At 38.3% G+C, this 12,565-nt stretch overlaps 1 protein-coding gene across 2 annotated transcripts in view; it reads right to left on the minus strand.

Moving 5' to 3' along the window:
* bard1 (BRCA1 associated RING domain 1) overlaps positions 1–12,565 on the minus strand; it is a 107,787-nt gene that overhangs the window by 64,941 nt on the left and 30,281 nt on the right. For both annotated transcript variants that reach the window (XM_028808014.2, XM_051930311.1), the window contains exon 4: positions 9,232–10,217. In XM_028808014.2, the coding sequence (XP_028663847.2) occupies positions 9,232–10,217 (986 nt within the window). The remainder of the gene's footprint in view (positions 1–9,231; positions 10,218–12,565) is intronic.

A 12,565-nucleotide genomic window follows, 5' to 3' on the forward strand; every position in this document is an offset into this window, starting at 1 on the left:
TGTTAAATTAACCCTAGCCTGAATGATTCTATTAATTTTTTACATTTAAGATTTCTCATTTAAAGATTTACCAATGTTGTTTCTTGTCCTAGTGTGTGTGTATATATATATATATATATATATATATATATATATATATATATATTCATTCACGGCATTCGAAGTCTGTGTCACAATCTGATTGTATGGGTGGTTACCTACCAGGTAACGCTTGTGGTTGGCCAGCAATCTTCTAACATCCGCCACGGTGCCCTCAGTTTGTGAGGAGCAGATCATAGAATGGTTGAAATAGTTTACTGTCAAATAAATGCAAAGAGTACACGACACGTGTTTCGCCCTCATTCTGGGCTCATCAGGTGTACACACTCCACTCCCTCTCGGGAATCATATTTTATATTTATATATATATATATATATATATATATATATATATATATATATATATATATATATATATATACACATATACATACACACACACACACAAACATACACACACAGAACTCCAGTTTCTGTATTACATCTTGCCTGAAGAAGCGGCCCGAGTTGCCTTGAAAGCTTGCATAATGTAATCTTTTTAGTTAGCCAATAAAAGGTGTCATTTTGCTTGGCTTTTCTCTACTGAACACAGATATTTAGTTACATAACATTGTTCTTTTTTTAGAATTTTCTAATAATTCATCCATCCTCTTCCACTTATCCGGGATCTGGTCGTGGGGACAGCAGTTTGAGCAGAGATGCCCAGACTTCCCTCTCCCTGGCCACTTCTACTAGCTCTTCCGAGAGAATCCGGGGGCTTTCCCAGGCCAGCCGAGAGACATAGTCCCTCCAGCGTGTCCTGGGTCTTCCCCGGGACTCCTCCCGGTTAGACATGCCCAGAACACCTTACCAGGGAGGCATCCAGATCAGATGCCCGAGCCACCTCATCTGACTCCGCTTGATGTGGAGGAGCAGTGGCTCTACTCCGAGCTCCTCTCGGATGACCGAGTTTCTCACCCTATCTTGAAGGGAAAGCCCAGACACCCTGCGGAGGAAACTCATTTAAACTGCTTGTATTCGCAATCTCGTTCTTTCGGTCAATACCCACAGCGTGTGAGGGTTGGAATGTAGATCGACCGATGCATTAAGAGCTTTGCCTTTCGGCTCAGGCCGATGCAGAACCCGCATTATTATTATTAATAATGCTTTATGTAGCGCCTTTCATATTCTGAAGAACATGTTACAATTCAATAAACACTAACAAGACAGTAGAAATTACATACAAGAAAATGAATAATACTCATTGAAAAGATGCGTTTTTAACAGGAGTTTGAAATTAATAATAGATTTATTTCCTCGTGAAAGTTGAGAGGAAGAGCATTCCAAATTTCAGGGGCTATCACACTGAAAGCTGTGCCACCCATAGTTACTAACCTGTATTTAGGTTCAGTGAGTAAGTGAACGTCCGATGATCTTAATGCACAGCCAGGAGTGTAAGGAAGCAGCAGCTCAGACAGATAATGAGGGGCTAAACCATGAAGGGCTTTAAAGGTGAGAAGAATAATTTTATATTTGATTCTTGAAGAAACTGGTAACCAATGCAAATCATAGAGGACAAGGAGTTATGTGAGCAGATTTTTTAGTGTGTGTAAGTAAATGAGCAGCAGAACTCTGAACATACTGTAATCTATTGATATATTTAGTCGGGAGGCCATAAAACAATTCTCGTTATTTATATCATTATTTACTAATTATATTACTGATCTTTATTGTCATATATACTGTGAGAGCATAGTGCCACAGTTGTGGTGATGTACTGTATTAATATAGTAAAAGTAATCACTAAATAAATAAATACATAAAATAGAGTACATAATGTGCAGTGTAATTAAACAAACCAGCAGGTGGGTATAGTACACAGTGCAGGGCAGGTAGGGTCAGGGTACTGAGAGTTCAGTGACTTTACGGCCTAAGCGAAGCCGCTGTACCTGAAGAAGGGTGGAGAGTGGCGCAATTCTGACAAGACTTTCCAAAAGGCAGAATTATCCAACTTCTTTCAGCTGCTCCCGTTAGGGGTTGCCACAGAGGATCATCTTCTTCCATATCGACCTGTCCTCGTCATCTTGCTCTGTTACACCCACCACACTACATGTCCTCTCTCAGCACATCCATAAGCCTTCTCTTAGGCCTTCCTCTTCTCCTCTTACCTTGCAGCTCTATCATTAACATCCTTTCCCGGATATACCCAGCATCTCTCCTCTGCACCTGTCCAAACCAATGCAATCTCTCCTCTCTGACTTAGTCTCCCAACCGTCCAACTTGAGCTGACCCTCTTAATGTACTAATTTCTAATCCTATCCATCCTCGCCACACCCAATGCACATCTTAACATCTTTAACTCTGCCACTTCCATCTCTTTCTCCTATTTTCTGGTCAGTGCCACCGTCTCCAGCCCATATGACATAGCTGGTTTCATTACCGTCCTGTAGATCTTCCCTTAAGTTGTCAGCATTTGGATACAATTAAGACAGCAACATCCACAGAAAAAGTGAATGCAAAGAAAATGAGCCAAGCATCTAAAAGAAACAGCTTAACAAATACTCTTAAATTTTAAATGGGAATTTAACAATTTTCTGAATGCAAAATAAGCAAAGGGTAAAAAACAATACATGACTGTGAGATTAGGTAAATGAAGTCTACAACTAGGGTTAATAAAGAAAAAATTGCTGGTAAAATTGTGTAATATGACATGGCCATTAGTTAAAGGCCAGACCTTATTGTTAGGGGAATCAATGCACAAATCCAAGAAATTCCAAAGGGTTTATGCACATTTTCTTGCAACTGTAACTGGGTCCTGATCAAAGGAAACAAAAGAATTAAATGGAATAGGAATTGCAAAGGTTTCTAAATAGGAAATGAAATTCATTTTAATAATAGATGCCAAAGCTAAACAATCATTTGAAAAACACAAATCAACCAAAAAAATAAAAGAACATAAAGCTAAAATGAATGAGTATTCAATGCTAATAAATGATTCTTAATTGAGTTCTAAGGTTCATCATCACCCTGAACCCGATTAGCAGGTTAGACGATGGATGGATTGACACAAATGCAGTAATTTTTTTTTTTGTGTTACCAGCTACTCCATCACACATTAGCAGCTCATTCTTAAGCATTATAGCAATCAGCAGTCAATTTTTCATACCGATAATTAGGCTTTGGTAACTGTATTGCAAAGTCTCATGCTTCGATTAACCTTATAGCAACTCCCAATTATCACAGATTTAACAGTCCTTACAGAAATTAGAAAAATCTAGTAATTGTAGGGTTCATAATTATAACTAAAAAGAAAGTAATGGCTAATTTCAAAGAGAATGTATTCAGAGTTTCTGCCTCTGAAAGCATTGGACCTCTTTTTGCATCCTATTTCATGTGGAGTAAATCATAAGAAAAACGGTTTGATGCAATCCATAATAGCTTGTACCAAATGGTTTACTGCATTACCGCACCAATTTGAGGCGTCAAAAGGGAAAAGAAGAAAAAAAGAAAATCAAAAACTTATATAAAAAGGATTAAAAATGTAAGAAGATTAATGAAAATCTTACTCAAAACACTATAATTCAACCTTTGCGTTTATCAAAAAGCTACACAGTTAATATAGAGTACAGTATTCATAATCTTTGAAAAGTTTTTGAATATTTTTAAAAGGAAGAGCTAATTATATTCAGAAAAGGCAAAAGTCTCTTTATTTTGCATCAGGATTATCTGTATATAACTTCTAAATCTATCTTTACATATTCATATCTGCAAGATAAAACGTGGTTAATGTGACTACTGTAGGAGGGCTGAGCAATATCTTATTTTTGTATTTTGTTCAATATTTAAGAAATATCAATATGCAAAAGCCAATATGGTGATATTCAGAAGTAGTAGTGGAAAAGCAAATAGAACTGCTGAACATTTAAATCAAATCCTCAAAATCTTCATCACTCTTTTGTAAGTAGGACTCTGCTGATTCTTCCCACGTTGTATGCAAACTGCTTAGTTTTACCAGGGATAACAGTTCAAGCAGTACAGCAATTAAACTGCACAATTTATGGTACCACTGACTCTTTTACTTGTAATTTAAGCCAAAATACGGTAACGGTCAAACATTTTAGGTCACTCAGAAATGTTTCTGGTTTTTGATAGAAAATACCAAGGTATCACTACATTGATTTAAGAAATTAGCCAAGGCATTATTAGTGTGTATAATGGCTACAACTGCTTGAAATGAATGACGAGTCCTACCTTTTGAACAGTAGTGTATTTATTATTTTGACTCAAAGCACACAACATACAAGGCATTTTATCACTCCTTACTGTATGTGAATCATCAAACTAATTTTTAAGCACCGTTAAAGTTTGGGTTTAAAGGCTGTAGCAATGCAGTTGTGGCTTTTTCATATTATTTACTAGCTGTCCCCTGTGGCTCCACCCACGTATTAATGAAACAGGACAGCGAGGAGGGCCCCGCCCAGCTCCCTTCTTCTGACATCACACTTGCTCCTCCCCTCGGCCTGCAGCCGCGGTCTCGGATTAGCATGAATATATCACTCCTGCAAGCGAGCTCCGATTCTTAGTGTGATGAGAGAAGTCGCAAAATCAACAGGAATGTTCAAGCAAATTATAGAAAAAAAACCCAATCCAAATCCATTAAGTAGTTCTCTTGTGAAAAGTGGACAAACATACAGACGTTGGATTTTATATACAGGGTTTCCCAAAAGTCACCATGCACTTCCTTTTCTCCATTTCGTTCCAGGTATCATTCGGAAAGACTTAAGCCATCAGCATATGATAACTTTGGCTTTGCAGTTTTTGTAAGCGTATCATTCCCTTAACCATTCAACAAGACTGAACCCCTCCCCACTTTGCCAGGTTAGTCAGAGATTTCCTGAACATCAAGTTTCCTGACCGATGGATCAGTCGAAGGGGTCCCCTCAAATGGGCTCCATGCTCCCCTGACCTTACACCTTGCGACTTTTTTTTTGTGGGGTTATATCAAAAGCAAGGTGTATGCCACTAAACCCTGTAAGCTGTCACAGCTTGAGGAAAGAATCTGCACAGCCTGCAGCGAGGTCGGGGAAGAGATGCTGCAAAACGTCGGAGAGGCTTGCGTCCGAAGGTGGCTGAAAGTTGTCGAAAATGGAGGTGTTCATGAGGATGTAAACAACCAGTCTTCATGGTGGTGAAACGTGATGGCAAGCCTAGCAAGTAAAACTGCAACGACTCCTTTGTTGATGCTAGAAATATTAACAAACTCAGTTTCTTGTGTAATTTTTAGGAATTTATTAAAAGCGTATAGTAACTTTTGGGACACCCTGTATATCTTACATATAAACATCTATGCATGTATGTATGTGCGTCTGTTCCGTCCTACCCGGAAGTGCGAGGCTATAGCATGAAGCTCAAAGAGCCGGCAAGACGGTCCCGAGTTAATGAGTCGGAACAAGAAAGAAGTGTGAGGCTACAGCATGAAGCTGAAAGAAAGGAACTGTCGCCAAAAGACAGAAACTCACTTAGACGCTAATACACAAGCGAGGGGAGCACATCGCCAAAACGAAACTGCCGATTCTTCTGACGATTTCAATAGTTTTTAGGAGCCCAGGCTTTTTACAGTATGGGCTTACACAGCTTATTTCTCTATCTATCTATATTGTGACAGATAGGGGGCGCTGTTGACCCCTGAACCCTCAGACATGTTGAGACACCAGGTAAAAGTCCAAAGATGAATGTATTCTTATGACAATGGGCACAAAGCACCTCAACCTCCACTATACTCTCAATTATAATCAATGATAACAACCACACTAATCAATAACAATTCCTCCACTCCCAACAGCTCCGTTCCACTCCCTCCCAACTCGACTCAGTCTGCTGGGGTTCCCCATAGTCCTTTTATAGTCCCTGACCCGGAAGTGCTTCTGTCAGATGAAAAACTCCTTTTCTTCAGCCTGGAACAACTTTGTTTCTTCTGTCCCCGTGACTAGGGAGTACTTCCGGGCTATATGAAAAATATAAATCCTTGTTCCTCCCTGCAGCGTCCCCTGGCGGCGCTGAAGAAAAACTCCAATGTCCATGACGCCCTGTTGGAATTTGGGGCCCATCATGTTGCAGGGAGAGCTCCATCTAGCGATGTGGGGGTATTGGCCGGGATAAACTGCTGGCCATATATCACAATAATATTATTTATTATAGATAGAGAAATGTGTTCATTTGAATTAGTACACTTTCTGAAACTGAAAATTTTAACACATTGCAATTTACATTTAATTGGATTCAGAACATTTATATAGACTTACTCCAACTCCAGCAACTGAATAATTACTTCGGACTCCACAAATCTGCTACCACCTCCCCAGTAAAATGAGTCCCTGCTAAGCAAAGTTCCATAAAAAATTTTTTGTTCTGTTGCATACTATATGAGCAGAAAACCTGTATGAGGGCCAAGATAACAGAAGCAGTGACTTAACTGTATTGCAAAACACACTTTTACCTAATTAACTTGCACCGTAAAAATGTTCATACTTTTTTCAGGGGTCAAATAACTACACAAATTCACACCAAAAGTGAGATCTCTGCACATCACAAGCCCCATCCATCCTTTTTATATGGTCTCTGCCTTTATGCTGCCACACTAAAAGTTTTTCAGCCCTTCACATTCATCTCTCAGCTGGAGTCAAACAGGTCTCTTCGATTACAGGACAGGGACGTTGCGGCAGAGCTATACGGGGCTTTTAACATACTTGTATACAAGCGCTTCACACAGCCTTGCATGGAGACCAGTCAGTACACTATTTTTTAAACTTGCTTTACCAGCATGAAATTGTGAATTTCCCCTTGGGGATTAATAAAGTATCTCTCTCTCTATCTGAAGAAAAGCCAAACTGCATGAGCACAGCTCACATTTGATCATACTCAGAAAACCAAGTAGATGCTGAAAAGTTGTACATTAATCTTCCAAATATGCATAATGAGCAAAAACTGTCCAGTTACAATCCACTGGTCAAAAAACAAGCGCATCACTAAAGTGGTTGCTATTGATGTCAAGGTCAACAATCGGCTGCCAATTGCAACCATTAATATCAAGTCCTGCTGGGATAAATCTGGTAATGAATCAAGAGCTTTGCCTTTCCTTGTATAAAAAACAGTCAAACACAAGAGAGTGAGCCATGTTTAGTGACTGGGGGACACTGATGCCAGCAAGGCAGGCTATGTAGTGAATGTAATACATACAATGAAAACGCAAATATAAGTAGAGGAAACGTACAACAAAAACAGTTGGCTCAAATCGTATTTTTTTTCCCCCCATTTCTTTGAGAAATCCCAATCAATGAAATGGCAAAAATTCTCCTTTGACTAATATTTCAAGTTATCATGAAAACCAGCAGGTTTTGAACTCTCTTCATAAAACGTATATCGGTAAGGACACGGCCGCTCCTCAAAAAACACTGAAAGATTACCTTCACTGTGCTCCCTTCTTTGCTGGGCTTACATGTGGCTGCTTTGCAAGCGATATGCTTTCCGCATGGTGCTTCCCATACTTAAAAGATCAAACAGCACGTATTGATTTTTGATTGTTTGCTTTCCTCTCTCTCGCTCTGACATTCTCTGCTCCTGACGGGAGGGGGGTGTGAGCAGAGGGGCTGTTCGCATACTGGCCTAGAGGATACGGATGCTCCTCTAAAAAATGCTGAAAAATGCTTGCTCCCTTTTTTGCAGCTACTTTGTCCGGCGTTGCTTTGCATACTTAAAAGCCAAACAGCCCTATTGATTTTTGACTGTTTGCTTTTTCTCTCTCTCTCTGACACACACTCCTTTGAAGAGGAAGATATGTTTGCATTCTTTTAATTGTGAGACGGAACTGTCATCTCTGTCTTGTCATGGAGCACAGTTTAAACTTTTGAAAAAGAGACAAATGTTTGTTTGCAGTGTTTGAATAACGTTCCTGTCTCTCTACAACCTCCTGTGTTTCTGTGCAAATCTGTGACCCAAGCATGACAATATAAAATATAAAAAAGAGTGTGAATTTCCCATTGGGATTAATAAAGTATCTATCTATCTATCTATCTATCTAAACATATGGTTTCTACTTCACGGATTTTCACCTTTCGCGGGGGGTTCTGGAACGCAACCCCCGCGATGGAGGAGGGATTACTGTATGTATTATAGAGATAGAGATGATATATAATAAATAAAAGGTGTTTTGAGAACATACCGAGATATCAGATTTTGTGTTAAAATACTTGCAATATCAATTTAAGTCCAAATTGCCCATTTTTGCATCCCTTAACAACATTAATAGGATAAACATTTCATTTCATGTGCATAAGTTGTATAATGTGATATCAGCTTTAGCTTTAATTGTCTTGCTTGTTATGATTCAGAACTGTTCATGGTCTATTTTTTTCCTTTAACCTGCAAAATTGAGGTGCAAAGCGAGTCATCAACTGACTAGCAAACTCAGGGGTCTCATACAGTCCATGAGGGCCACCATTTCCATGCCAACCAATCTCATATTTAGCAGTTAATGAAACATGTTTATAGTTCAATGGCTTTTTAGTACTCCCACTACCATATATTTCTCTCCATCCCCACAGATATTTTATTGAAACAGGTACTATATAAAATGGACACAGGTACAAATAGGTTAAAAATATTCTTGTCATTTGTTTGATCACTTTGTATATCGTTATTGTTTGGCTTGGCTGCTAATGAATGGAAAAATGTAGCAAAATGCAAGTCAATCGAAATCAAGAAAACACAGCATGTTCCATTAGAAAGGGGTCATTAATGGAGTCGGTGGCTGGAATAAATATACACAGGCACTCAGGATCTAAGTTTAACACCACTACTCTAAATAGTCTACTACACAATTCCGTGTCCATGTTTTGGGATAAAACTTAACATTTTCCAAGTAATCAGAATGAAAATTAAAAAAAAGGTTCTAGGTCTCTTTAAAAAAAAATGCCGCTGTAACTGAAAGGGCTTATTAGTTAATATTTTCATTCCGCAGGAGAGCTTGAGAATGAAAGGTTTCAAATGCCAATATATAAAAATTCAAACAGGCAATAATGAAAATAGGTTAGGCTATTATAAAAATGGAAAAATACTTTCATGTGGAAAAACATTCATGTGTTTATCAGGCTGTTAATGTTCTTTTGTTCCAAATATTTAATGAGAGAGGAATAATTATTTTAACACTGATCTTACCTTAATAGCTGCAAGATGAAGTGGAGTCTCCCCTTTGTGATTTCTCTTAAAAACACCTGGACTTCCTGGAGACCTCTGCAAACTACCAGTATCTTGATGAAGACCCCTCAAAGAAGGGGATGTTATTAACAAGTCTTTACTTGGAGAACTGAGAACGTTTGGGGAAAGCTGGCCTGTTTTCGACTCTGTGCTATCCTTTTCTGTACAGGAAGACCGTCTTCTGGTGACTCTTGAAGAAAATGCAGGACTCACTGGAAGAGTCTTCTTGGGTTTCTTTGTAACTTGACAATTTAACAATGAACTCAACTTTTCCTTAGGTCTGGTGTCATCTGAAGGACAAACACTTTTTGTACTGTGGCTTACACCTGGGGAACAGAAGTCAGAGTTCCCCAGACCAATCTCACCTCTGAAGTGTTCTAATCTTGGAGATGTATCTGAGCAGTCTTTTTTAAGACTGCTTTTCTTGGATATGCTTGTCAAAGTTTCTTTGGTTTCAGCTTCAGCAGAAGAAATATCCACTGTGGCCTTTATGCCTCCTTTAGTATCCGGAGCTGAAACAGAGTCACAAACACTTGGTTCCCAAGAGGAAAAGCTTACCATTTTCTTAGAAGGTGGCTCCAGGACTTCACTTTCAACATTTACACTCTCTTTTATATTGGATCCCTCCTGCCTGAATCCCCATTCCTTATTAATTTTTTTCAAGCTTTTTTTCTTTTGTCGTCTAGGTGCAGACTTCTTCACCTTTGCACATTGAGAAGTTGAGGAATCGGAAGAAGGAAATTCAAACACAGATGTGTCTTGTAAAACGGAAAATGCTGGTTGTGCCTCTTTCTGCTGAACCTCATTTTTCTTGTTAGCTGCCTTTTCTACTTTTGCACGGACTTTACAAGTCCGAGGGCTATACCAAATTTTAAAGGTTTTCTTTGGTTTTTCATGCGACTCTAGCTGAACAGCACTTTGTGGAGTATTTTCATCCATAACTGGATCTACATAAACAAAGGGGTTTTGGGGGGGGGGGGGAGGAGATAAAACATTAAAAACAATCTAAGACATTGGTCACAAAAAAAAAAAAACCAAACACACAATCTCCCTGGACATGTAATCTCAGAACATACTAGATAATTGGATACTGTTATAAAGATAACATAATATCAATTCTCATATTACAAACTCCAAATAAAGACTTAACAAAACAGCACATATGTTCATTAAATTTCAGTTTAACCTTTGTAGCACTTTTCTGTATATACACCTTGCAATAATATTAAAGTGGAGTATATTCAGCTATAAATACTGTATACAGACTACTGTGAATAAAAAACATTTTATATTGAACAAGTTCCTGTACAAAATTCTGGCTGTTCTATTAATATGTTTTGCGGCTTGATAATTTACTAATGAAAAGTCAGTCAGTCAGTCAGCCATTTTCCAACCCACTATATCCTAACACAGAGTCACTGGGGTCTGCTGGAGCCAATTCCAGCCAGCACAGGGCGCAAGGCAAGAACAAACTCTGGGCAGGGCACCAAACTACCGCAGGGCACACACACACCAAGCACACACTAGGGACAATTTAGGATCACCAATGCACCTAACCTGCATGTCTTTGGACTGTGGGAGGAAACCAGAGCACTAATGGAAGGTTTTTAATAAAATCTGAAGAATTTAGGTGCCAGCGCTTGAAACCATCAAAATTGGTAGTCAGAATTGTGCTGAAGGTAACATGAGAAAAGGCACAAGGAATATAATAAAAGCAACTCTTTATAAAATTCCAGTAGTTCAGCAAGTATACACACCTGCCTGCCACATATTTAGGTTGCTTTTACTATTGTATTTTTTTTAAATTTAATTGAAATTTGTTTTTAATATGTATCCAACAAAATATGAAAATAGATATTTTAAGCCAGGGGCTCCTAAGGGTATTGGAGGCTGCAGGTTTTTTTTTTTGTGAGCATAAAATTACAAATCCTACTGTATTACTGTATCATTTGTACAAGTGCACCTTCGACTGAACTGTCGGTTATTGTTTTCACTTGTCTCTTAATTAAAGAAAACTAAATTTGACCGATTAAGTAGTTTGTGTAAACTCTGTTCACGTCAGCATTCTGCTTTGAGTTGCATACCACTTTGAGTTTTAATTGAACCAAATTTGCTAGTAAAAAAGGTATTCTGCACCCCAAACTTATTGTTTATTTATTTTTTTAAACACACTGTAGGTTACTTAACCCATGTGGTTGGTAGTGATACCGGAGAAAACTTTTTAATCATCATCTCTTGTTTTTGTATTGAGTGGAGAGAAGGTTTCTGACAGAATGAGGAAATATGGTGACCAACGCTGGACCACCACCAATATCAAAAAAAAAAAAAAAAAAAAAAAGACTTATGTTGTGTAATCCACATATCAAGTCATCCACTCCGATTGACTGAATTAAGGGCAGACAGGATTATTCAACCGTGAATGAGGGGGAGATGCAGATCTTCAAAAACACAATCCTGTGTGAATGGACTTCCCTTTTGTGGACTTCTTTCATTTTCCAGAAGTATTTAAAAATATTTTAGCAAAAAATGCATGTGTTCTGCACAGATAGATAACATGAAATGAGGATTATGTAACACGAGTAACAGGATTTTTTTTTTTTGATAAAGTTTGCTGTTGGTCACTATAGGCTCCCATCAGAAATGTTACCTCCATTCTTCTAGTTCTTCATGGTGCAGTGTACTTGGGTTTATAATTGGATTTAAATTTGATAATAAACAAACTGATATTATGAATACCCCATGAGTACATACAGAAAACATCGTAAGTGAGAGTGATGTAGGTTGGTGGAGGCTGCGTCCATTGTGTGGAACACATTTTCATGACACAGAGGCTTCCAGAATATGAGAAGCACAATAATTTAGAGGACAAAGTATATCTCAAAAATAAAACCTATAAGTATTACTCTCCTCATAGGCTGTAATGGGCTTTTTAGCCAACATAAAGCTCCATTCCACATGGCTAGAAAAGTCTTGCTTCCAATAACATGACAGTGAAATTAGCTTAAAATTGCAAACCAGATATCCTAGCCAAGCATTTGTGAATAAGATGGAATACGTAAAGACCAGTCTTCTGATTTGCAAGAATTACTGCCAAAGGCAGAGCTTTTTGAAGTCTCTTTCCTGCATTTTTGATGCTTTGCTCAGAATCCATAATACAGTAAACTGAACAAGAAATAAATGGGGATAACAATCAAATATTTAATAGATGTCCCTTAAGTGACTCGGTGTATAATATAAAAATGGGAACTCATCATTCAGAGCAATTACTTGTGCTTTGGCTGCTTGCACAATATAG

Source organism: Erpetoichthys calabaricus, chromosome 8, assembly GCF_900747795.2.
Source record: "Erpetoichthys calabaricus chromosome 8, fErpCal1.3, whole genome shotgun sequence".
NCBI classification, from domain to species: Eukaryota; Metazoa; Chordata; class Cladistia; order Polypteriformes; family Polypteridae; genus Erpetoichthys; species Erpetoichthys calabaricus.